Here is a 22,728-nt window from a genome sequence, read left to right on the forward strand (position 1 = left end):
GAATCAGTGGTAACCCCAAAGATACTTGTGTTGGCATTTGAGACAGAATTCTTGTCAGACACGTGGGCATTTGAGGGTAGTAAGAGAACAGAGTATGTGTGTATGGCCATCCATCTATATAGGATGTGTGAGGGATGCTAAGAAAGGCTGCAGATCATATACAAGATCTACACAGAGACCTGGGCTAAAATTGGGAGTGGGAAAAGGAGACCAGAGACAGCAAAGTTAGAAAAAAACTAGCCATAAATATTTTTTTTGTAATCAAACAGCCATGTGAACTGGAGCAGAGAAGTCAATTCACAAAACACAGAGAGAATTAAGACAGACTCCTAGAAAAAATTTACATTGAAAGGGACATTCAATGGTCATCATCTGGTCCAGTGCTCCACTCAAAGGGTCAGGACATCATCCAGAGAAGAAATTGTAATAGCAGGTTTCAGAGAATTTGTAATTTTATACCTGATTCTGGACCAGATATTTAGAAGCCAAAGAAAGATATTTGGTGTTCTGCTTTCCAGTATGGGGTTTTTCTGGTGTGCTCGGTAAGTTGGAAAAAAGAGTATGTAATCCAGGAAATTTTCATGTATTACCTTTTAGAAAACAGTGGCAAGACTGTCAAATTCAAAGCATTAATGATCTGATTTGCATTTTCTGTAGATTTATGAGCTTGTACATTGAGATGATGTGTGTGTATTTGAACTGAAGTATATCCAGAGGGATCTTAAAACAACCAATACCTTTGAGTTGTTTAATTAGATCATACAAGGTCATGTTTCATTGACTTGAAAATCTGTTTGGAGCATATGATTCACTTTGGAGTTAGGAAACAAATTAATTTTCTGTCCTACAAACACTTAAGGGCTTTAAAAGAGTGCTGGCTGTTGATGAACAGAACCATTGAGAAATGTACTCAGTGTCTTGTCTCCCCTAAAAGGGATTTTCTACCTTGTCTCTTGCTGGCTGTTTCCTATTTGTTTTAACTGAGTTAGGCAAGCACAGCCACTGTGCTGCCTAGTGTGAAATGGCTTCTGCCCTGGAAATGGCACTCTGGAAAATTTCAGTCATTTGTGGGATTTTCTCATTTTCTTATAACTAATGTGAATTTCCACAACATGCAAAAGTGACTGTGTTTACATAACTTCATTGTCAGTCCTTATTGAAACAAACTGAAACAGCCAGAAGGCCAGAAAATCATAATTTTAATAGGACCTATAGAGTTTAATTGATAATGGAGATGTGAGAATAGAAAAATGTAAAATATGAATGGGTGACTGCACATAACATGTTTGTGCTGCATGTGTTTTGAGCTGTGCACAGCATAACTGTATAAAGAGCATGGCTATGCTGTGTATAATCACATTTCTCTATTCTTAGAGTATATATATTTACATTATTTATTATAATTTTAAATACAGAAAAAAAATCCAAGCTTTTTGTGCTGAATTATCCACTTTTTATTATTTTTATGTGTGTTTTCTTTCCTGGGTAAGCTGTGACCTGCTCTAGAGCAGATGTAGATGCAGATTGTAGATGCTGAGATTTTGGGCTGTGATCTTTCAGTCCTGCTCCATGTCAGTGGGAAGGGCAGAGGATCATACCTCTTTTCACTTCAGGAGGAGTGTTCATTCCCCTCACTCCCTGCAGTGTTGGTGTGAAAACTCATCTAAATGGTACCTTTGTTCATCCTAGGTTTCATATGCCTAACCCCTCTCAAGGCTGGGAAGATTGAGACCCAGGCTGGCTTCATTTTTGCCCGGTCACATTTCAATCCTGATGGCAGAGGGACAGCACAGCTAGGACTGTGTGTGCTTGCCATGGAATCCTGGCTGCCTGCTGGGGGATTTCCTGCACCATATTAGAGGTATGAGATTTAGCTAGATTAAATCCAGTTTTTTCTATGTCTTTATGTTTTACAGTTCACTTCTGTAGCTGTGCAGACTTTTTCACAGTACAGCATTTAAGTAGTTTTCTTTATTTGGTACTACAGGCAGTGATTTACCATGATGTTCTGGCCTCACAAACAGGTCTAATAACAGATTCTGAACCCTCTTTGTTAAGAAAAAATAGTCCCCACAGGACAGAGACTACAGCCATAATTGTATTGATCATTATAATTCTCTGTATTAGTGTCATGTTGTTAGCACAGCCAGACTCGAAGAATTACAGCAGTAGGAGAGCAATCTGAATCAGATCCACCAAATCTACTTCTAGCAGTTAATTATCAGCATAAATTAGCTGTCTATACCAGGTTTTTTTTCTTCTCTCCAAGACTGTTTATTGAAAGTGCAAAGTTCGTTGTCAGACAGGGAAGGAAAGTGTTTTCATTAAGCTGGTTCTCCTTACACAATCAACAGAAGTCCTTTTCTAAGTTAATTCAAATATTTTTAAAGGTATCAGCATCCAGGTCATCAGTAAAAGACTAGCTTAACTTCTTTGAAATTCTCCTTGTACCTGAAAAAATCAGTCCAGGCCCCTAAACAGAAGCAGGCTGTGCCTTACTAGAGTCACCTCTGAGTTTATTTCAAACAGTGCCAATGAACAGACACAAAAATTCTGGGCTTTATCACCTGTTCCTCTTATTAGCAAACACTGTATAATTAAGAGTTAGATGCTACAGGGAACAATTAATGTAAGAGCTTTTATGTAGTATATCACATAAAATTAGTTTCAGTGCTCACTTTATCAGCTCATTTTTATTACTCAAAATCCCAACATATTCTTTATGTCCTTGAGAAGACCTTAGACCTGGGACTCATCACTGCTAATTAATTGCCAGCAAACTGCAAAACTCCTGAGTCCAATCCACCAAAAGCATTAAAGCAATCTTTTTATTTATTAATAATTAAAACGGGAACTGTGTATATATATATATATATATATGTGTGTGTGTACATTTGTGGATACAAAATTAGAAAGAGTTCTTTATGCACCTGAGAGTTTGTACTGGGGAGATAGGTAATCTTCAGGAAGCACATGGAATTGTGCAAAGGGATTCACCCTCCAAGCCCATCCAGCAGATGAAGCTGGGGCCAGCTGGCAGGAAAGCAGCTCTGCCATGCTCTGAGCAGACTGGGCATGAGGCAGATGTGGGCCTGGCAGCAGAGAAGACCAACACATTCCTGGTCTGTGTTGGGAATTGTGCTGCCACCAGGTCAAGGGAGGTGACTCTTCACCTCTACTCAGCACCAGGGAGACCCTGCCAAGCCCAGCTCTGCTCTCCCCACGTACAAAAAAGGAGCAGTGACACTGGGGCAGGTCTGGCCAAGGGCCCTGAAGGGGTTGAGGAATTGAAAAATCTGTCAGGAGGAGAGACTGAGAGAGCTGGGGTTGCTCAGAAGTTGAAAGGAAAGCCAGTTTTAAAGCAGGAGATAGCCTTCAATTAAAATACAATATATAAACTTCACCCCAATTCACCTGTTCCTTCTCTTTGATGGGGTTGTTCTCATCGATGGAACTCTTCTCAAGACATGGTCACATAAGTGTGACTCTCAGCTGTATAGATGTCCTGCTTTCCATTTCAAAATGCTGCATCTAGTAAAATAATTCTTTTTAACACTACAGGTGGGAAATCTGACACATAATCACACTGTAGAAGTTAAGAGTTAATATTAGGGTTCCTTACCCCATTCCCCTGTACACAGGCTTGGCAGTGTTAATCCAGGAAGGTTTAGAAGATTATGTGTACATGACAGCCCTGAGGATTTCCATCATCATGACTTTCCTTCCAACCCTTTTTTTGAAGAGCGTAATGACCTATGACAACTAAGCTTTATTCTCTGAGGAGCCTGACATTGCTTCTGTTTAATGGATCAGACAGTTTGTGATACATCAGCTCTAGACACTTTCTTCCCCATGTCAACCTGGGGTACCTCTTCAATATTTCCCATCTGTGCTGACCTGTGTGATCAAGAGGTCATGTCCTGAAGTCAAACCCAGAATCGAAACACTCACTCCTACCACGGGCCAGACTATTAATGCAACCCATTTAATTTACATCAACTTGGAACTTGACATTCAATTTCTCAGTCCAGAAGCAATTATTTTTAAAGGAACATGCCAACAATATTGCTTGGCTTAGAATGGTGAAAGTTCAAAAGGGTAAAAAATATTTCACACCATAAATAAAGAATTGATTATACTTGAAAACAAAGTTTGTAATTACTACTGACATTTCTAAGCCTAGATGAGGTGCCTTTTATGCTTTAAAAACTGATGTCATTCCTGCCACTGGCATTATGGGAACCTTATGTAAGGGTCTGAAATAGTCCTTTGCTGATATTTTAAGTACAAAGAGGAAAACATGAACATTTAGCACAATTCCTGAGGTTTTTCTTTTGTCAAGAAGGGTGCAAAATTCTTTGTGGGTGCCTCCCTTCAGCCCAATAGTCTGTGAGCAGGACCACTGACATAATTAGTAAAATTCTTAATTTGTTGTTCTTGTGTGAAAGCCAAGCCTACAATGTGCTACGAAATTTTAACTAGGAATAGTCCTGTTTGGATCACCAAATTACTCTTTTCTACTCAAAACCAAGGTGCTTGCTTTCTCCATAGCTTTTACAGCCCTGGGTGGACTCTGCATGTCTGGCTGCAGACCAATATCCCTGAGATTCCCATAGAAGATTCTTCTAACCAATCTGAGTGGAGCAAAAGCTGAAAACTGCCACTAAGAATTTGCACTAGCAAACAGGGCTCATCACAAAGTCCTTGGGAAGCAGCAGCTCCCAGATCAGGCTGCAAGAACAGCCCTGGCACAGCAGCTCTAGCCAGAGCTCAGGAATGTCTCACAGACACTGGACATGGACAGCATTTCTCACTCCCTCTGCTGGCTCACAGGTACAGAAGGGGTACAGAGACCTGGTTTTCAGAGCTCTGCTGGTACCAAAATGCTGATTCCAATCCTAACAAATTGCATGTTTTCCCAGCAGCTGATACTTTTTTAGCAAGGTAATACAAGGTTATGCTAAGCTGTGTTTAGTTTGTAAACAAAGTGATGAATGGCATGATACCATTTATATTATAGCAGTTTAACAGCAGCCTGCATACTTTAATTTTTTATCTCAATGTAGGTCAATATTGTCAACGTAATAAGTATATGCAGGTTTGGCATGCAAAGATCACGCATTTTGCAGAAAGGAATGAAGACAAATTCTCACCCCAAAAAAAATCCAGCCAGAAAACTGTGCCCTTCAAAATAGCAAAAAATGAAAGTTGGGGACCTTTTTAACTAGTAAGGCTTTCTATAAGCAGAGGAATAAAGTACTCTGAATTAGCTGTTATGTATGTGTTTACACCTGTGTGTATTTCTTTATGTATTAGGACGTATGTGTAAAAACACATTTACTCTATATGCACATGGTTCAGAACAACCAGCCCATGTGCTTTTTCCTGACTGAACTCTACCAGCTTTTCCCATGCTCCTCTGTTATGATAGGAAAGAGAAGTAATGCCTCTTAAATGTTTGGCTGTATAATTTAGTGTATTTCCAATAAACTAGATTTTAATGGGGTTCACAATGGTGACGTTATTAAGGCTTGTTTTGAAATCATCTGTTGAACAAAACCCTGAACTATTAAATCAGGTAATTTTGTTTATCACTTGACATTTGACCTTAAATATGCCATAAATTAAAAAGTATTGAGAAAGTAAAATATATTAGTCCTATAGCACATGTCTTCTTTTTCCTGTCTACTTGCCAAGCACTTTCTCCAGAGCAGTGAAAGCTAGATGCGTAGATTTAAAGAAAGTTCCTTTCTGTTTGGGCAGAAGTTGTGCATCTGCTTAACTTTGCAATTTGCCTGTAACTGAAACAGGACAATGCAGTCTTACACAAAGCAGTGCTAAAAAGTATTGTCCTGAGATGGACAATCCAATTCCAAAGGAGACAAGCAAAGTTCTGCTGTCAGGTGTGTGCAGTACCTTTGATTTCACACAGGTTTGTGCATGGCTATCACTCAGACCACACTTTAAACTCAACTCTCATTAGTGGTAGCCTGTGCCATCAGGTGTGTAACACTGCTGGGCTGGGGGAAAAAAAAAAAAAACAAGAAAGAAATTAAAAGGCCAGAGAGATTCTTCAATATAGGAAGACAGAATTGAGCAGGTTCATTAGCTCAGTCAAGAGGTGGCAAAATTGGTTTGTGGAGAGGCTATAAATACATGAGTTATGCCAATTAAAAAGGCTAGGAAAGGTTTATCCAGAGATTTAAGAAAGAAATCAAAAAGGTAAGTAGGCAGTGCTTGAAGAAGGTCCCAGGAGGAAAATTCTTACTGGATAGACTTGATTTAACAAGTAGTCAATCATACGATGGAATGACCCACCAGGAATGAATGTCAGAAAAATAACAGGTGCTTAAAAAGCATTATTTCTGATGTCAAACAATATCCAACTGCCTTATTTTTAATTATTTTTAAAGCATTTTCTTCCAGGTACTGGACACATGAATTCATTAAATCTAAGGACATTATCTGCCTGTGTGTTGCAAGATCTGGGGGCTTATGGATTAAAAGCCATTCATCCCCTCCTCCTTCCCTTCAAGGAAAAAGCTTTTCATGCTAAAAAGTGTTTATGTGCAACACTGTTTAACACAGAGAGATGTGCCAGATTCAAAATATCCACTGCTTCCAGGCTCTGTCAATCACACTGGACTACATTATACAACTTAGCATATCAGTGCAACTAGAGAAAATAGATCGTAGTAATGATGGGTCAGCTGTCAAATTTAAAAGCATAAAGCTCTATGCATGCTCTGAAAATAATAATGGTAGATGCTTCCTAATGTTTGAATATCATATATTTCTAACTAAAAAAAACCACCCCAAAGCATCTGACCTTTGTGCACTCCTTTGGTACTGAATAATGCAGAAGTGATGGCTGACATGTCTTTGCATTCCTAGTTGCAACTTGCAAAAAGGAGAGAGACTTATAAGAGAGTAATACATATTTCTCATTAAAAAATATACATAGGTATATCAAGGCTCCGATATCAGAGCCCTAATATATAAGTCCCAGTGCTACAAACCAGGTTTGGGAGCTAATTCTGTAAAGAGTTGTCACAAAAAGCTCGAGAGCTCATTTCCTAATGATCATGGTTCAGCTTTTGCTAAATTTTAACAGAGTGGCACTACCAGTAAAATCACTTTTCTGTCAAAAACTTCCCTTGTATAACAGAAATAACAGGGACAAGCAGAAATTCTCAATAAAGCTAAATTTTATTTTACTACAAAGAGTCCTCTGCACAGTCAGTGCCCATGCTAGGTGCATATTTTGTTTCTAGGATCTGAAACTATTTCAGTCTCTACTTGGAGCACATTAATTGTGGTAAGTGGATCTGATAATGATGTACAAACACATCCTTCATGAGCTGTGAGATTCCACTATTCATCGAAGCAATGTCATTCATTATGACCCTATTGGACCTTATTCTATTTTTCTAAAAGTGCAGATAATACTCAAACATTCAAATTCTAGTGAGTGAAACCCAAGCTGCAGAATACTGTAATCACAGAAATGTTTTCAGGTGTTATTAATAACATTTAGGGACATATGCTACTCTTTTCTGAAGTGTCTTCCACCAAATCAGGATTTTTTAACCAGTGGTAAACACTAGGTAACTATTACAGGTAGAGTCAATGCCTTCAAGCAATCGCTCTCACAGTCTGCTGCCATGCAGGGGACAAGTTAAGTAATAAGAAGATTAATTTTTGCCAAAAAAAAAAAAGCTATTAGGCTTTCATAAAGTGTCTCAAGATATGGGCTGTTAAGGAAAGAGCTGTCATGAAAAACACAAGTCAGTCTTAGTTGCTGTGGTGATTTATATGGTGAAAGAATGTAAAAATTACACTTTCTTTTACTAAATGGTATTTCTTAAAATTGTTCAAGAGGAACACTACCTGCAGTAGAAATGAAATTGAAATGTCCCACTAGTTCTGTAATGGTAACTGATAAAGGAATGACAGATCCATAAATTCTTCCAGCTGCAACCCAACTTCAGTGCTGCCCACAATGTTCTGAGGTATTGCTGCCCTTGCACGGCCATTACCTTACAGAGTGTGTGAATTGTGAGCTCAGCCTTGGCTCTCCTTCTGGAGAACTATCCAGAAAGAGTAATCACACTGTGATTGCTAACAGTGTGCTTGGTCTGGGAGCTAAGCACGTGACAAATCATTAGTGCTTATTGCAAAGAAAGCAGTTTGATTGTGAATGAAGAGACAAGCAAGAAGCCAGAGAGCATGCCTCATTCTTGGGGCCTGAAAGCTGCCCCCTGGAACAGACCACAGACCAGTGGTAAAGGACACACTTTGTCTTTTGAAGAGAATATTCTGATCATTTCCAAAAATTAGGAAAAAAGGAGAGAAGGAAGAACTCTGTGGCAGAAATAGTGGAGCCAACCGAGAAGGAATCAATTCTTATGACAATGTGAACATCCCCTTACCAGGATGCTCCTAACTGAAGAAATGTTAAAAAGTATTAGTGGGTAGAATCATTAAAAGCTTGTCCAAATGCTTTTTCAAGATCAGAGACTTTAGCAGAGTTGCAAAAGTACTTTAAAGTGCTAATTGTCTGTTTGGTGTAGGGTTTTTACAGGCAGTAGGTGCCTGCCAGGCCCTGAGGGCATCCTGTGAGGTCCAGCCCATGCCCATGCTGCCCATGGAATGCTGGAGGCCCTGGAGACTGGCTGGGAGCAGGGGCAGGAGCTGCTCCTCCTCCTTCCCCCTGTGCTTTTGAACCCAGGGACATGTGGAGATCACAGGGGCTGGGACAGAGATGGGGCAGCGCTGTAGGAATCTCTCCAGGAAAGCAGTGACTGCCATGCTCAGAGAACAGCCACATTTTTCATGTTGTGCCGCACATCTGCCCAACACCATCGAGCTGGTTTTGCAAGGGAACATTTCACAGCAGTCCAGCAGTGAAAAAGGGATCTATACTGACTGTCAATGCAGTTTGGGCAGTGAAGAAATGTGTTTGCATGCCAATTACAGCCTCTCTGTGGCTCCACAGTGGTAAGTAGTCCAGACAGAAAGAGAGATCTCAAGCCCTAATTCTACTTTTTCAGCAATTCATCTGTGTAGTACACACAAATATACTTGGATTTTTTCCTTAAACCAGCTAATTTTGATGGATATTTCATGGTATCGACATTTTCTTTCTTGAAACTTTGCTTGTATGGGAATACTAATTAGCCAACAGTACCTCTGGACCTGTTAATTTTTAGTGCCTTTCTTCCCTGAGGGAGAAGCCTGAGTCCCACTGAAAAGAGGAGTGGCGCTCTTGAAAGCTTCTTAACTTGAAAATTGCTTTTTCTCTCTGTATTTTCTCCTTTTTTGTCCTCATTCTTTCCTTGATCAACTTTGTCTTATTCTAAAGTCTTGGAATAAAGAGAAAATAACCTTTTAAACTGTGATGACTGGCCAGGACATAAACTGAATTAACCTGGTATAATGGAGGAATGATTGACTACCATGGTGTGAACAGCTGAAGGACAGCTAAAGAAATAAATGAAAATATAAATTTTGGATTTTGGAGATGAGATCTTTATTATTCATCTCCTTGATTTAATTTTTTTAAAGTCATATAAACTTTATATAGCTGAGGATGGCAGCTGTGTGATTATTGTGTGGATGGTTAAGGTATAAAAAAAAAAGAAGATACATAATTATTTTTATAGTTATAAAAATATATGTATGTATTCTGAGTGTCCCAAGTGAGTGGTAATGTGCCTATGGTCCTACCCACTACCCATAAATAATATTTATGTCTGTCCCACACTGTCAGAGGCAGGGGAGAGGAGGATGGCTGGCTCAGTCTGCCCTGATATCTGGTGGTGCTCTGGCTACAGCAGCACCTACAAACATGCAGGGAGATAGAAACTCTGTGTGCTCTGTGGTTCTGTCACCCTGCCCTAAGTGCAGAATGAGAGCCCAAATAATTCAGTTTCTAAGAACTGGTCCCATGACGTTCCCAGTTCAGTGTCTGGCCTGAGGTTCTCTTCACTTAGCTGAGTGTTCAGCACTCTCCCATACTGGCCATTTATCTGCCTCATCTTCTGGCTCTGGGAGACAGTTTCTTTCCCCCATGCATATGGCAGGAATTCAATATGCATACGACACCAGTCTGATCATATCATTTCTCTTGCAGTAGTCCAACAGGCTGGGAAAAGGGCCAAGGAAATTTAAAAGGGAAAAACAGAAAACAAGACAAACGAAAAGGCCAAAAACCATTTAGGAATTCCTGGTGCCAAAGCAAGCAGCAGCGCTGGTGGCACAGCTGGCACACAGCAGCTAACAAGACAGCAGCATGGCCAGGCCCTCAGCAGCCAGCACTCGTGTGTGACAGCAGGCACCCTGCCTGCAGCCAGGAGAGTGGGCTCTGCTGCTCTCCTCCTCCTCACTGAGCTGAAAATGCATGCACTTCATCCCTGCTCCCAGCACTGTCTCCCTGCTCAGAGTTTTAGGCACAGGAGCAGGACCTGCCTGCCTGGTACACTCGCTGCTCCTTGGGCTCCGCTCCACTCTGGAATGTGTCACTTGGTAGACCTTGCAAGTTCAGGAGCTCTCTAATTTTGACATGGTGTTAAGTTTATTACAACCTGGTGAAATGAGTCACTACCAAATCCATAGCTCTGCCTTTCTCCTTTCTCACAGGTTTTCATGAGCGGAGTGAAAAGTTTAACCTTTCAAATAACAGCCTTTTTAACAAAGGTGCAGTGCTAGAGCAATACAATATATCCACAGTATGAAAGGACACAGTTCTAGGGTAACTATTGCCTTTTACCTCGCAGCAACAAATCACAAGACCTTTAAATGAAAGCCCAATTTATTAAAAGTACTGTTGTGCTAGGGGGCCAGCATGCCAAGGTAATATAAAAAAAGCTAGGGCTTGCTACTGCAGAAGTACTGAGACCTCTTGAAATCTGAGTATCCACAAACACTGATTTAAAAGGAGAACTTTAACCCTTTGTAGAACCTGTGCTAAAATTTTCTATCTTAGATCTGGCTAAGGAATATCTAATGTCCTCAAAGAGTTTCTAGCTGGGATAAAGTCTCCAGACTGGGATTTATATATTTAAGAATCAAATTGTCTAAATAATTTTGGTTGTAGATTTGATCCTTTTAAGACTTTCAGTAGGACTACTAACTATTTTTCAAGTCACCTGAAAAAATCACTATCTGTAGCAAGATATTGCCCAGTAATATTTATTCCTTTCTCCAGTTTCTGAGGAAAATATTTTATCCTGACCTAAACATTTATTTAAGTTCCATTATCTCCTGCCCTTAGATTTAAAACTGTAGTCCAAAAGGTGGATATTCTGTTTTTCAGTTCAGTTATACTAAATTGTTTGTAATTTTATCCAGTAAGTTCAAAGATGCTTGTTACATATTGACAAGAATCCTCAGTTGTCAATACAGCATTAGATTAGATCTTTCCACTGATTTCAATGGCTTTTGGATCAGGCAATGCAGGGTATGTGGATTACTATTTATGCATATAACCTGCTTTGGTGAAGTATGATTATAATTAAATAATTATAGCTATTATGAATGCTTTACTGAGGATAGAGGCATAATAAAACAAATGTAGTTTATTCAATAAAATCTCTGTCCTGTTGCAATACGAATCTGAGGGGATATATCTGAAGCACATACAACAATTCAGGTGTTAAGGCTGGAAAAACTCCTGAATTACAGCTGCAGAAATGTAGGATTTGGGGTGTCAGTGAAATATGCTGATATCCAGATGAAAGGATCTGACCTTTTTTGCAGGTGGCTCTCAGTTAATCTCCATTAGATAAGCGCCATACAGTAAATGGTCTTGATCAAGGATTCACCTGCTACCTTGAATCACACTACTGCTATCAACTCTAATCTTAAATATCCTTTAAGTCTGATTTAAAACTAGGGACTTATTTATCATTTGGCTATAATTGGAGAAGTTGCTTGCCCAGATTGGAGGTGATCACTTCAGTCCTGCCTAAAGGCTTTTTGTGCTGAAGCTTTTGACATCCAAGGAGGCTGAGGCTCATTTTGAGCACTTTTTATTTTCAGGCTACACGGGAGAAGGAGAAAGACCAGAGAGAGAAGCTATATAGATAGCATCCAACAGGTATGTATGTAAGTAAACTTACTTATGTTTTTTTTTTTAAAATGTAATTTAATTTGCATACCGAGTCAGTAGAAATGTCAGGGTCTACAGTGCTTTCGTTCCCTCATGCTCTGGAGAGTCCTGCATTGTGAATGGTGAGATTGTAGACTGAAAAATTGATTCAAGATTGATATATTTACATACATTCTGACACACTTTTTTCAGACCCGTTAAGAGTTTCAGACTGGGAGTAAGTCCTCTGTATGAACAAAATCCATAGAATCATGACCCAAATCAGGCAAACAAGCCAGGTGAAGGCAATTAATCAGGAAATGAGAGGACAAAGGATGGTTAATCAACAAAACGCGCCTTTCTGTTTCTCTTACAGAGCTTAGGACAAGACAGAAGGAAAAGAAACTGGAGGTCTGGCCATCCCTGACAGGAGGTGAAGAGAAAGCAGTGGCATGTGAAGAGGTGAGGGTGCCTGGGACAGCCTGGCAGACGCTGAAAGCCTGGGTGGAAGCCTCAGACTATGCTCTCTTAGCAGAACAAAAGAACAACAGCAACACTTAGTGACAGGATAGGGAAGGACAGTTAAGGGGAAGCGCTGGAACAAAAACAAGTCTCGATGCCACTTTGAAGAAAAATAAGTAGAGGATTCAGAGCGAAAGCTGTGCTCTCCGTAAGCTTTTGTACTTGTTATGTTGGAGACAGCAGTCACACATTTCACGAGACATGAAATTTACAAGCTTCTCGGGAGATGAATGGAATGAGAAATTGAAGGCTGGATAAATTAGTATAGCTATTAAATATTTTTGTTCCTTACGAAGGAACAAGCGGGTGGAGTCAGAACAGTACCGTAGCCCCAGCAGCACACAGTCCAAACCCGAGCGGTTTGCGGCTGTGCTAAATAGCGGTGGAATAAAGGCAGCTCTGGACGCATCTCTGTCAGGATCACGGCCAGCTGTACATTCGACTCTTTTTGCACTCTAAGCACAGAGCTGTGCTCACGAGTGTTGGTTTTTTTCCCGCGGGCGGTGGAGCGGTGCCGCTCCGCGGGGCCGCGCTCGGCCCTGCCCCCCGGCCCCGGCCCCGGCCCTTACCGGCGAGGCCCGGCGGGCAGCGGCAGATGTAGCCCTCGGCCCGGTCGTAGCGGAAGGCCGGCGGCAGCCCCGGGACGAGCCCGTAGAGGCCGGCCCAGGATCGCTCCAGGCAGTCGCCGCCGGACAGGCAGGGGCTGCTGCGGCACTCGGCGATGTCCTCCTCGCAGCGGGAGCCCGCGTAGCCTGCGGAGACACGGCCACAAGGTCAGGGCTGTGACACTGCGGCTCCAGCCCCTCATCCCGCTAGGCCGGGGTGCTCCCTCCAGCCTGGCCTTAAACACTGCCGGGGAAGGGGCGGCCACAGCTTCTCTGGACAGCCTGTGCCAGGAAGGCTAGATGGTCTTTAAGGTCCCTTGCAACCCAAACTGTTCTGCAATTCTGTCATTCCGTGTGCTGTTCTTCCCTTCCAGACCCAGAATATCCCCTGTGAAGAGTCGCTGCACACGGCTTCAGTTTGCCTCAGCTCCGTGAAGCTGCGAGTGTTTGCTTGCAGCTCCTTGCCAGGGCTTGGCAGCAGGACATTGCTGTGGCTCCTCCACATCAGTGAGCTGAGCTGTGCCATAAAGGATTTGTTTGGGGCTTTTTTTAGGCAGTAACGTGGAGATTTGTGTGGGTAATAAGGCACTGCATTGTGGTGTAATATGCTCTCAGGTTGTGGGAAGGCGGAGGAGGGCAGGGAGTGTAAATAATTTGGTGTTTTTAAAGTGTTTCATCTGGAAGTTTAAGTGCTGCAATGATCCCTGAATTCTGGAAAATGTGAAGGGTTCTGCCTAATTTTTCCTTATCTGTTGCACCAAGACTTGTGTAGTGCGACAACACTGAGTTATTTAGGGCTCACAGTGCTGTCTGTGCTCCCGCATCCTCAGTAAGCTCACAGACAAACTCCTTAGAGAGGCTTCTTGTAGTTTGTGTGCTGACAGAGTTGTGTGGTCTCTCAAGACTGCGTCCCCTCCGGAGAGTGGGACCTGTTTGCAAACAGCTGGTAGAGAACACAACCTGTGAGTTTGACAATCCACTGCCAGACAGAAGTTTTTAAAGGTTGGGTTAATGAAGACTAAAACCAGCATCAGCTGCAGCAGTGATGCAAGTGTCACATGGTTTGAAGGATTAAGTAACTGGGAGATGGCTCCCAGCTTTATCTCCTGTCTTGACACCATAATGCTGGTGCCTTTTCTTTTGCCCACTTCTGCTATACAGAAGAATCACTTCTCAGCTGGAAAAGCAAGCAGCTTACCCAGAGGGCTCTGCCTTATGATGAGTGAAGCCCATGTAAACGTGAGGCCACTTTTGAGGTTATGGAGCTTCAACTTTTCATTATATCGGGGGGAGGGGGGGGTGTGGAAAAAATACTGTCTACTGCTACTCAAGGAACATGCATAGGAGAACTTGGAGCTTACCTGGCCAACAGTGGCACGTGTAATTGTCAGCATGGTCCTCACAAGTGGCGTTGTTGTAGCATGGCTGTGACCAACACAGCGGAGTGAGGGTCTCGCAGTGCGAGCCCATAAATCCAGTCCCCGTGCAGTTGCAGCTGTACCTGCAACACAGAATGCAATGTTCACTCAGGCTGGGAGTCAAGAGATCTGGGCTTTGTTCCCAAACATGCACAGGCTTCTTGTGTAGCCTTGGCTCGCAGCTTACAGGGTCGAGTCCAGCTTCAGACCACCATCTGGTGCTTTAGGAGAAACCGCAGAAATTGGGAACCAACAATGAGCTTTTCCCTGAAGTATGTGGTTTTGTCTGGGGAAAAAGGACTGCTTGTGGGTTGGTTTTGACACAGCCCTAAGAATTATTGATCCTTCTTTTTTCTTCTTCTTTATTTTAATTTTTGGGAGAAAAAAAAGTTTGTGGCATTTCCAATGCTTTAAAAAAATATTTTGTAGGATTAACATTATTCACAAAATTAAAAGGGAGGAGAAAGTGTGTTAGTATCCCTTCCTCTTGGACTGGTAGAAATTACATTGGCAGAAAAATAAGATTTTTTTTTTCCCCCTGCAAACCAGCCTTTTATTGTTAAGTTAGAACAAAAATGTCAATTGCTTGCTTAGTCCCAATCACAACAGTAATACCCCTCCCTTTTGACAGCAGTGCAACTACAACATAAGTAAACAAACTAGTGTACATATAGAAATTAACAATGTGCAGATATCCATAATGTCTTTGGCACTTTGGGAAGTTTCATTTGCTTTTTTTTTTTTTTTTTTCTTCCTAGAGAGCTGAGTGCTATGGGAAGTTTTATTTTTTTTTTTTTTTTTTTTTTTTCTTCTTCCTAGAGAGCTGAGTGCTTTAAAAAGCATCATTCCTTTTCTTTGGTAATCAAGTATAAAGTTAACATGTACATGTCATATGAAAATACAGGCTTTTGCAAGATACAAGTTAACTGTGCAGGCTTGTATGATCTTGACCTAAAAAAAAAATACAGGAAATAAAAATTTCTTCTTCTATTTTCTTTTACATTAAAGAGATACACCATTATTGTGCAATTGCATCCCTAGGGCATCTTGCTGAGCAAGATATCAGTATACCTATTTGATAATTTCTGTGCTTAATATCCCAGTCTTAGACTTGGAGTAAACTTAGACTTGGAGTATGAAGAGAAACTGAAATTGTTGAACATAAAGCAACATCAGAGAACAACTGGCTCCTGCAGTCTAACAGACCAAAAAGTGTAAACTTTTTACTACACTGTTTTAAGTGTGTGCATAAGCAGAAACTTCTGGCCAGCCAGTTTATTACTGGTGTATGGATTATTCCTAAATCAAAACCAGAGATGACTTAGACCAGGTGGCATTTGAATTTCAGATATAAAAAGTAATGAGGAAGATGTGAATCAGAAGAGTAATTTTCATTCTGAGGTATGTTCTCAAACCTGAAGTTTCCTTCTTCTGCTGAGTTTTTCACACATTTCTCCCATGCACCTTCAGTTTGGTGCTGCTCAGCTTTGGTGAAAGTTTTTTCTGCCTGTGTCCCAGCTACTTTTCCCTTTGGTTCAGAATCATGAGGAATATCCAGAACTCCAGGGAGGAATATCCAGAACTGCTTAATGTGCAGCCCCACGTGTTTGCCTTTTTCTTGGGTATCTTTTAGCATTTGACATTGCTGTTGACCTTCAGGGAGTCTGGATGGTTCCCTGCTTGTAAGCAGGCTACAGCTGAGCAGGCAGATGGCTTTTTGTAATAAAAGTGATAATTTAGATACTCTATCTAGCATATTTTTTGACTTCTTGTTTGATGTTCTCACAATCTGCAGAAAGCAGTACATGTAGGCATTCTTTCCTATGGTATCTCCTATGGACATTAGAGCTCCTGGAATATTTCCTATGGAAAAAAGACATGGATAATGCAGGATATCCTCTATGCCTAGGCATACTAAGTTTTGTAGTCCAGCTAAGTCTGTAAACTGTTGAGTTTAAATAAGAATAAATGGTTTTTTTAAGAGGTCAACTTGTACTTCATTGCATTCTTGAAACATCACTGGAAGGTCAGTCTGAAATTTGTGAGAGAATTTGGTTTGATGTTTGTATTTACAGCTTTTTGTGCTAAATCCATTGCCTCCTAATCTCATTTCTGTGAGCGCTGGTGGCAGACACCAAAGCCTCAGCTGTACTGTAGATTAGTCAGAAAAGAAAAACTCCTGCTTAAATACCACAATTCTTCATTTATCCCCAAAAATACACAAAAGAAAGGAAGTTGCTGGGCACGTTTCTGTTTTGAATTGCTTTGTTGTCCATTCCTTTCCATCACATAAGAAATACAGAAAGAGCTCCAGTTGTTCTCCAGATATCCCACAGTATTACAAGCCAATTAAAATTTGTCTTGCATGTACCTCAGATTTAAAAGCCAGGAGAAAACTGAGCAGGATTAAGTGTGGCCTGAATGAGCATCCCAGTTGCTCACCTCACACATGTATCCTCAAAAGGCTTCCAGGTTACCACACAGGTCTGAGTGAGTCAGGTCCAAGGTGACCCTCTCCCACTGCTGTCGTGCTTTAGCTGCACTGGGAAATAATAAATTGCTTTGTCCTGCTGAGAGCCATTCAGTACTGCTGAAAAGAAGCTCCACAAGGCTGGTGCCATGTCACCACACTGCACAAAAACTGGTTCCCAGAATATGATCTCTTACCCCCTCACTCAAGGCAAGCACACCTTTTGCTGGCATGACTTCTGGACTGATTTTTGGGGCACCAAAGTCTTCAAATCTGCTTTATAACAACTGGAAAATACACAATTAAGAACAAATCCTGTACTGGCAAGAGGAGCACCTGCATGAATACACTGGGGAACTTTCAGACTGAGCTTATATACATATGTGTGTTCAGTTTGGGAAACTCAAGCTGAGCCAGAATATCCAGTATTGGTGAGTGAATGCCAGAGCTCTGTGTGGGGCCAGTAATAGTAGGTGGAGAATCTCACTTTTCCTTTGCCTTGTATTTTTTTTTTAATTACTTTTGTTACTTTTTTGGCAGTGGACTGCAGGTTGTTTGGAACAAGTAGCTGTTGTACTATATACCTGTAAAGCTTCTGACACATTTCCTAATGATATCTATTACTATGGTTACAGTTACTACAGTTTTTCTCTGCCTCTCTTCTAATCCTTCTGTCTGTTAGTGTGGGCAGCTGTTGTCAGCAAATTCAGTTTTATACAATCTCACATATTTCTTGAAAACTAAATTTTGGTACGCATTAGAAAGAGAATTAATATCAAAATGACAGTACTAACAGCCAGGAAAACAGCGTGTTGTAAATATTTAAAGTACAAGTACAAAAAATACACTTCTCGGTCAGTCTTTGCCGTAAATGTTTTGTTGTCCTATTGGCTCTGACACCAGACTGGCATTTTTTGATCGTTTTCAAATCAAAACTGAAATTAGTGCAGAACCAAGGAGTGAAATCTAGAATGTGGAAGGAGATGAGCTGCCAGGCCAGGCAGGCTCCCATAGCATTCCCATCTGCAGAGGCATGCCAGGGACACCTGGCTGAGCCCTGCCCAGGGTGGCACACCTACCCGCTGGCCCCGTCCGTGCAGTGTCCCCCGTGCAGGCAGGGCTGGCTGGAGCACTCGTCGATGTCGGTGCCGCACAGGTCCCCGAGGAAGCCCTGCACACACGAGCAGGAGAAGCTCCCCAGGGAATCGTGGCAGGTCCCCCCGTTCAGGCATGGCTGGGACAAGCACTCGTCGATTTCCACCTCACAGTTCGTACCTTCAAAAGCAGAGAAGATAAACCCCAGGCTTAGGAGACAGCTTTGGAAATCGCAGCAAGAACTGCCTGAAGTACAATAGCCACATAATCTTTTTTTTTTCTTTATGCAGTTGCCTGGTTTTTAAAGGCATTTCCTCCTCAATGTGCTTTGCACAACCAGTTTTTTCAAGGCTTGGCAGAATGTACAAAAGAAGAAGCCAGTTGTTTTCACAAGAATAGGTAAAATAACTTTTTCTGTTAGCTTGAACATGGAGACAGGACAAACTAATTTTCAAGCAATGATACTATCCTATTTACATAATACAGAAGAGACCAGCAGTTTATTGATCTCATAAGAGTCCATTTAAAATTGGTCTTTAAATGGACAATTCACAGTTTTTTTAACTCCTTGGGAAGTGTCTTGTTTAGCAGTGGATTATTGCTTAATTTTTTTTAAGCAATATTGATGAGCAAGTAAGTGTGTCTGTGGTGCCATGTTTGCAGCTGGTCAGAATCTTGGAGCTGCTCTTCAGAGATAATTGCTAGAAATAAATCAGTTCTAACATGACTTCACATCTATTTGTGATAGTTGGCAGATTAAATATACACTCCTTTTTCTTATCTCTAGCACAAACCAGGAGACACTAAGAAAATTTAATAACTAATGCCTTGCAGCTTTGATTATTTCAGGGGTTTGTATGCTTATGCACTTAGTGTTTGAAGCAATAGAGTAATATTTTCAAATAATTTTCAACTGCCAAGTTTTTTTTGCAGCTACAGTATCAGCCACAAAACAGATGGAAAGTAGCAAATTATAAAGAAGAAGCTGCTTTGAAGTGAATTTCCTTATTTTTTACTTGGCTTGTCGAAGTAGCTGCAGTATTGAAAAGTTTACAGGGGTATTTCCTTCTTGAAAGAAAAACTGCAGCCCTGAGAATGGGTTATTTTTTTTTCTTTTTTTGTAAAAGTACAAGATGACAGGGTCGACTTTCAACAGAGGGAACAGGCATGTTTGATGATGGGTAACACTCTTGCAAGTTACTTAGGAGCTCACCTCTAATTCTTTATGCTCCTTTTGTCAGCTCTGTTCTGCTGTGAAATTTGTACATTATAACTTAGAGCATCTTTCTTAAAACACAGAGATGGATAATATTTAGCACTGTCACTTCATGAATAATTAATGTTGATGCTTGTGAGCATCTTTGTTTTAAAAGAATAAATCTGTACTATGGATAAGTACCAGGAAATATCTTAAAATGCCAACCCAAAAATTGCAGATGTTGACTCATAACTATTTTTCGTTGCCTTTAAACATTAAAGTGCAAGTTCCTATTTTCAGCAGTTGAGAAATAGTTCCTTGAGACCACATAGTGGATGGGGAAGCTGCCAGTGGCGTGCCCCCAGTTCAAGGTTCACTGCTCAGCTAACCACTACTTTCAGCGGGAGCCTGCCACGAGAGCCCAGCCCAGGAACGCTCTCTTACGGCTTTATGGTAATGTACATTACAGCCAGATATAGTAAGCAGTCCCTCTGTGGTCATTGCCCTGTGAATTCACTGTAATTATAAACAATGTGTTTGCAGAAGTGTGTCTAGTGACCGTAAATCTGCCAGAGCTTGTTAACAGCTTACTGCGAACACTAAAAATCATGTGACAAAACAAGCCCTGTTCAACTGATCCTCAGCTCAGCCAAATTTAAAACTACAGGCCTGAGAACAGCCTGACAATTAACATGAGAACATAGCGTTGTTGTTTTGGTTCATGTCTTTAATCTATCAAGCCCAGTAACCTGCCTTCGGCAATGTTGCCTCAGAAGAAAACTTCTCCCTGTATAATGCATCCAGGCAATGCGATCTGCCATGCAGACAGGGGGAATCCCTTCCTAGCCTCCGCTGAGTCTGCTGTCAGGCTTTCTTAGATGTGTAGAAGAGAGATGAAAAGATTAGATCTGCATTTTCACCTCAGTCTAACATTCTGTCATAAATATGCTGTATGCCAAATATCATATGCCAGGCGGGAAGGAGAGCGCCAAGGAGCCCCGCCGCAGTTATTGCACAGGGCTGCACCACCACGAGCTGAGGCACCCTGGGTGTCCTGGAGCAGGCTGAGCATCCCTGCATGTACCAAACCACACAAATGGTTTGAATTGAAATGCTGCGAAGGTGGGGAGGTCACATTTGTAATTTTTGCAGTTTCTCTGAAGAACCAGGGTTGTTTCTTGTACTGCTTGCTTCTCCACTGAGTCCTACTGTGCACGTCTTTCTACAGCCCCAGTCAACAAAAAGTAAACACAAGTGAGGATGAAGGACACACAGCCAATGTTTTCAAACTTGCATGCCTACAGACAGAGTATAAAATCACCTTCTGCTCAAAGATACTAGGGGTTTGTTAGCTCAGTGTACTTCCATGAGGACGTGTACATTCTTGATATGGCTGGAAATTGGTAACCAGGTCACCCTTTCTGCTCTCCTGCACTAAAATGCTGTACTCAGTCCAGCAGGTCCAGAGGGCTGTCCCCAAATTCCTCATTCTTGTAATCTTGTGTGCCATCATTTGGATGGAGAGTGTCACATGGCTAATTTACAGGCACCAGGCTTGAAGTGGCAGGAAGAGAGTTACATCAAAAATTAGACAGAGGGAGAAGTTGTGTTTCTTTGATCAAGGCTTGTCCCTTTTCAGCTTGGGCATCTCAGAAGAGCTGAATACCTGGGCTAGCTAGGACACAAGGTGGGGAGTGCTGGTTTGAAACTGGAAAGCTGGGGAAGGAAACAGGCTTTGCACTGCTGGCAATTGCTGTTGGATAGACTGTGTGGTTTGCTATTACATCCACAATGACAGGGACATGAGCTTCTTGGGAAATGAGTTCTCTACTTGAGGTTTTCCATCCCATGGTAGAGCTGCTGTGCCTCTGCTTGCCTTTAAGTGCCTAAGACTTATTTATGATGCATCTATTCCTAATATTTGCATGGCACATACATTATTGATGAGAATACTGAATGAAAGCTTGGAGATCTATCAGGAGTAATTTCCTGAAATTCTACAGACGTCATTGCAGTGATGGTTACCTCATCATAAAAGGTATTGCACAAAGAACAAATCCAGCTCCCTGCACCTACTTTGTCTGCCACTGAAATGCTTTCTCTTGCTGTCTTAGACTGAAAATGGGTTTTGGAACTGCCATGCACTCCTGAGGGTTCACACTGGAATGTTCACTGGCAATAGACGACTGGCTTCAGCAAGGTTAATTAATGCACATAGCTGTGAGTAATAACAGGTTCTTACACCATGCTCTGTTGGGGTGAATTAAAAGCAAGTGCAATTAGTCCGATGGAGGAGAAAATGCAATTGATTAGGGTAGCCAGCAAAACTTCAACAAACCAGTTGAACTTCATTATTTAACAGCTGTGTGACACATGTCTTGTAAATAATTTCACACATGCAGAACATTATCATAGAAACTGGAGATTTCATGCTGAATTTTCCAGTCTTTGGCTCTTGGTGCATTCTAACCTCTTCCATTTGTGTAAGAATTATGTGTGACATTTCTCAGCTATTTTAAGAAGTGCTGCAGCATACCAATCACACAAAATAGCAGTCATAGTCCATGAAACAAGTAGCAACAGCAGCCAGTAACTCATGCATTTGGTTAACGTTGCAGCTATAGATTTACTATACCTTCTTTACCTGCATATCAAGAGACATAACCCGTTTTCATATCTTAGGGAAATGAGATGAGGTGGATGACTTCCCACAGTAATTCATGGTGTCAGGCCAGGATAATAATGGTTGGCAAGATCCCCTGATGGGGTAAATGAGAGGTTTTATTACCACTGGGGACACCTCGAGGCTTTCATCCTGTAATCCCTCTGCTTGTGCATTTAGCACAACTCACAGCAAGGTGCAAAAAAACAACAAAAAAGAATGCTTCTGATAAATAATTTTGTTAAGTAGCTTTTTAAAGCTGATGTTTTACTGCTGGAGGAATGGTCTGCTACTCCTCTATAGAATTCCTATGGTTAGTCTCTTTTGCTGCTGGAAGCAGTGTCGGAGCTGTGTGTCAAAACACTGCAGCCCCTTCTGCTGTGTGTTTTAGACCTCTTCTCCTTCCTTGGTTCTCTCCTCATTTCTTAACTCTGCTTGTGCAGTGTGGAGCTTTGGTGACTTTTTTTGGTGAGAGAAAAGAGCATCAGCTTGGGAAACAGCAGAATTTCATGATGAAAGTGGAGCGACTCCAGCAGAGTGTGTTTCCATCAGAAGTTTTTGTTGACCTAAATTTTTGTTTCTTTTTGTTTAGGCTTTACTATTTCATACGTTTTCTCTCCCTTTGTCTCTAAGGTGTATATTCCAACTCTTTCAAACCAAGTTTCTG

General features: G+C 41.4%; 1 protein-coding gene across 1 annotated transcript in view; it reads right to left on the bottom strand.

Moving 5' to 3' along the window:
* CRB1 (crumbs cell polarity complex component 1) overlaps nt 1-22,728 on the bottom strand; it is a 77,947-nt gene that overhangs the window by 41,716 nt on the left and 13,503 nt on the right. Inside the window, 3 exon segments of the mRNA XM_041479615.1 lie at nt 13,183-13,365; nt 14,580-14,719; nt 18,186-18,381. Of these exon segments, the coding sequence (XP_041335549.1) occupies nt 13,183-13,365; nt 14,580-14,719; nt 18,186-18,381 (519 nt within the window).

This window comes from Pyrgilauda ruficollis, unplaced genomic scaffold (genome assembly GCF_017590135.1).
Source record: "Pyrgilauda ruficollis isolate IOZ18807 unplaced genomic scaffold, ASM1759013v1 scaffold49, whole genome shotgun sequence".
Classification (NCBI taxonomy): domain Eukaryota; kingdom Metazoa; phylum Chordata; class Aves; order Passeriformes; family Passeridae; genus Pyrgilauda; species Pyrgilauda ruficollis.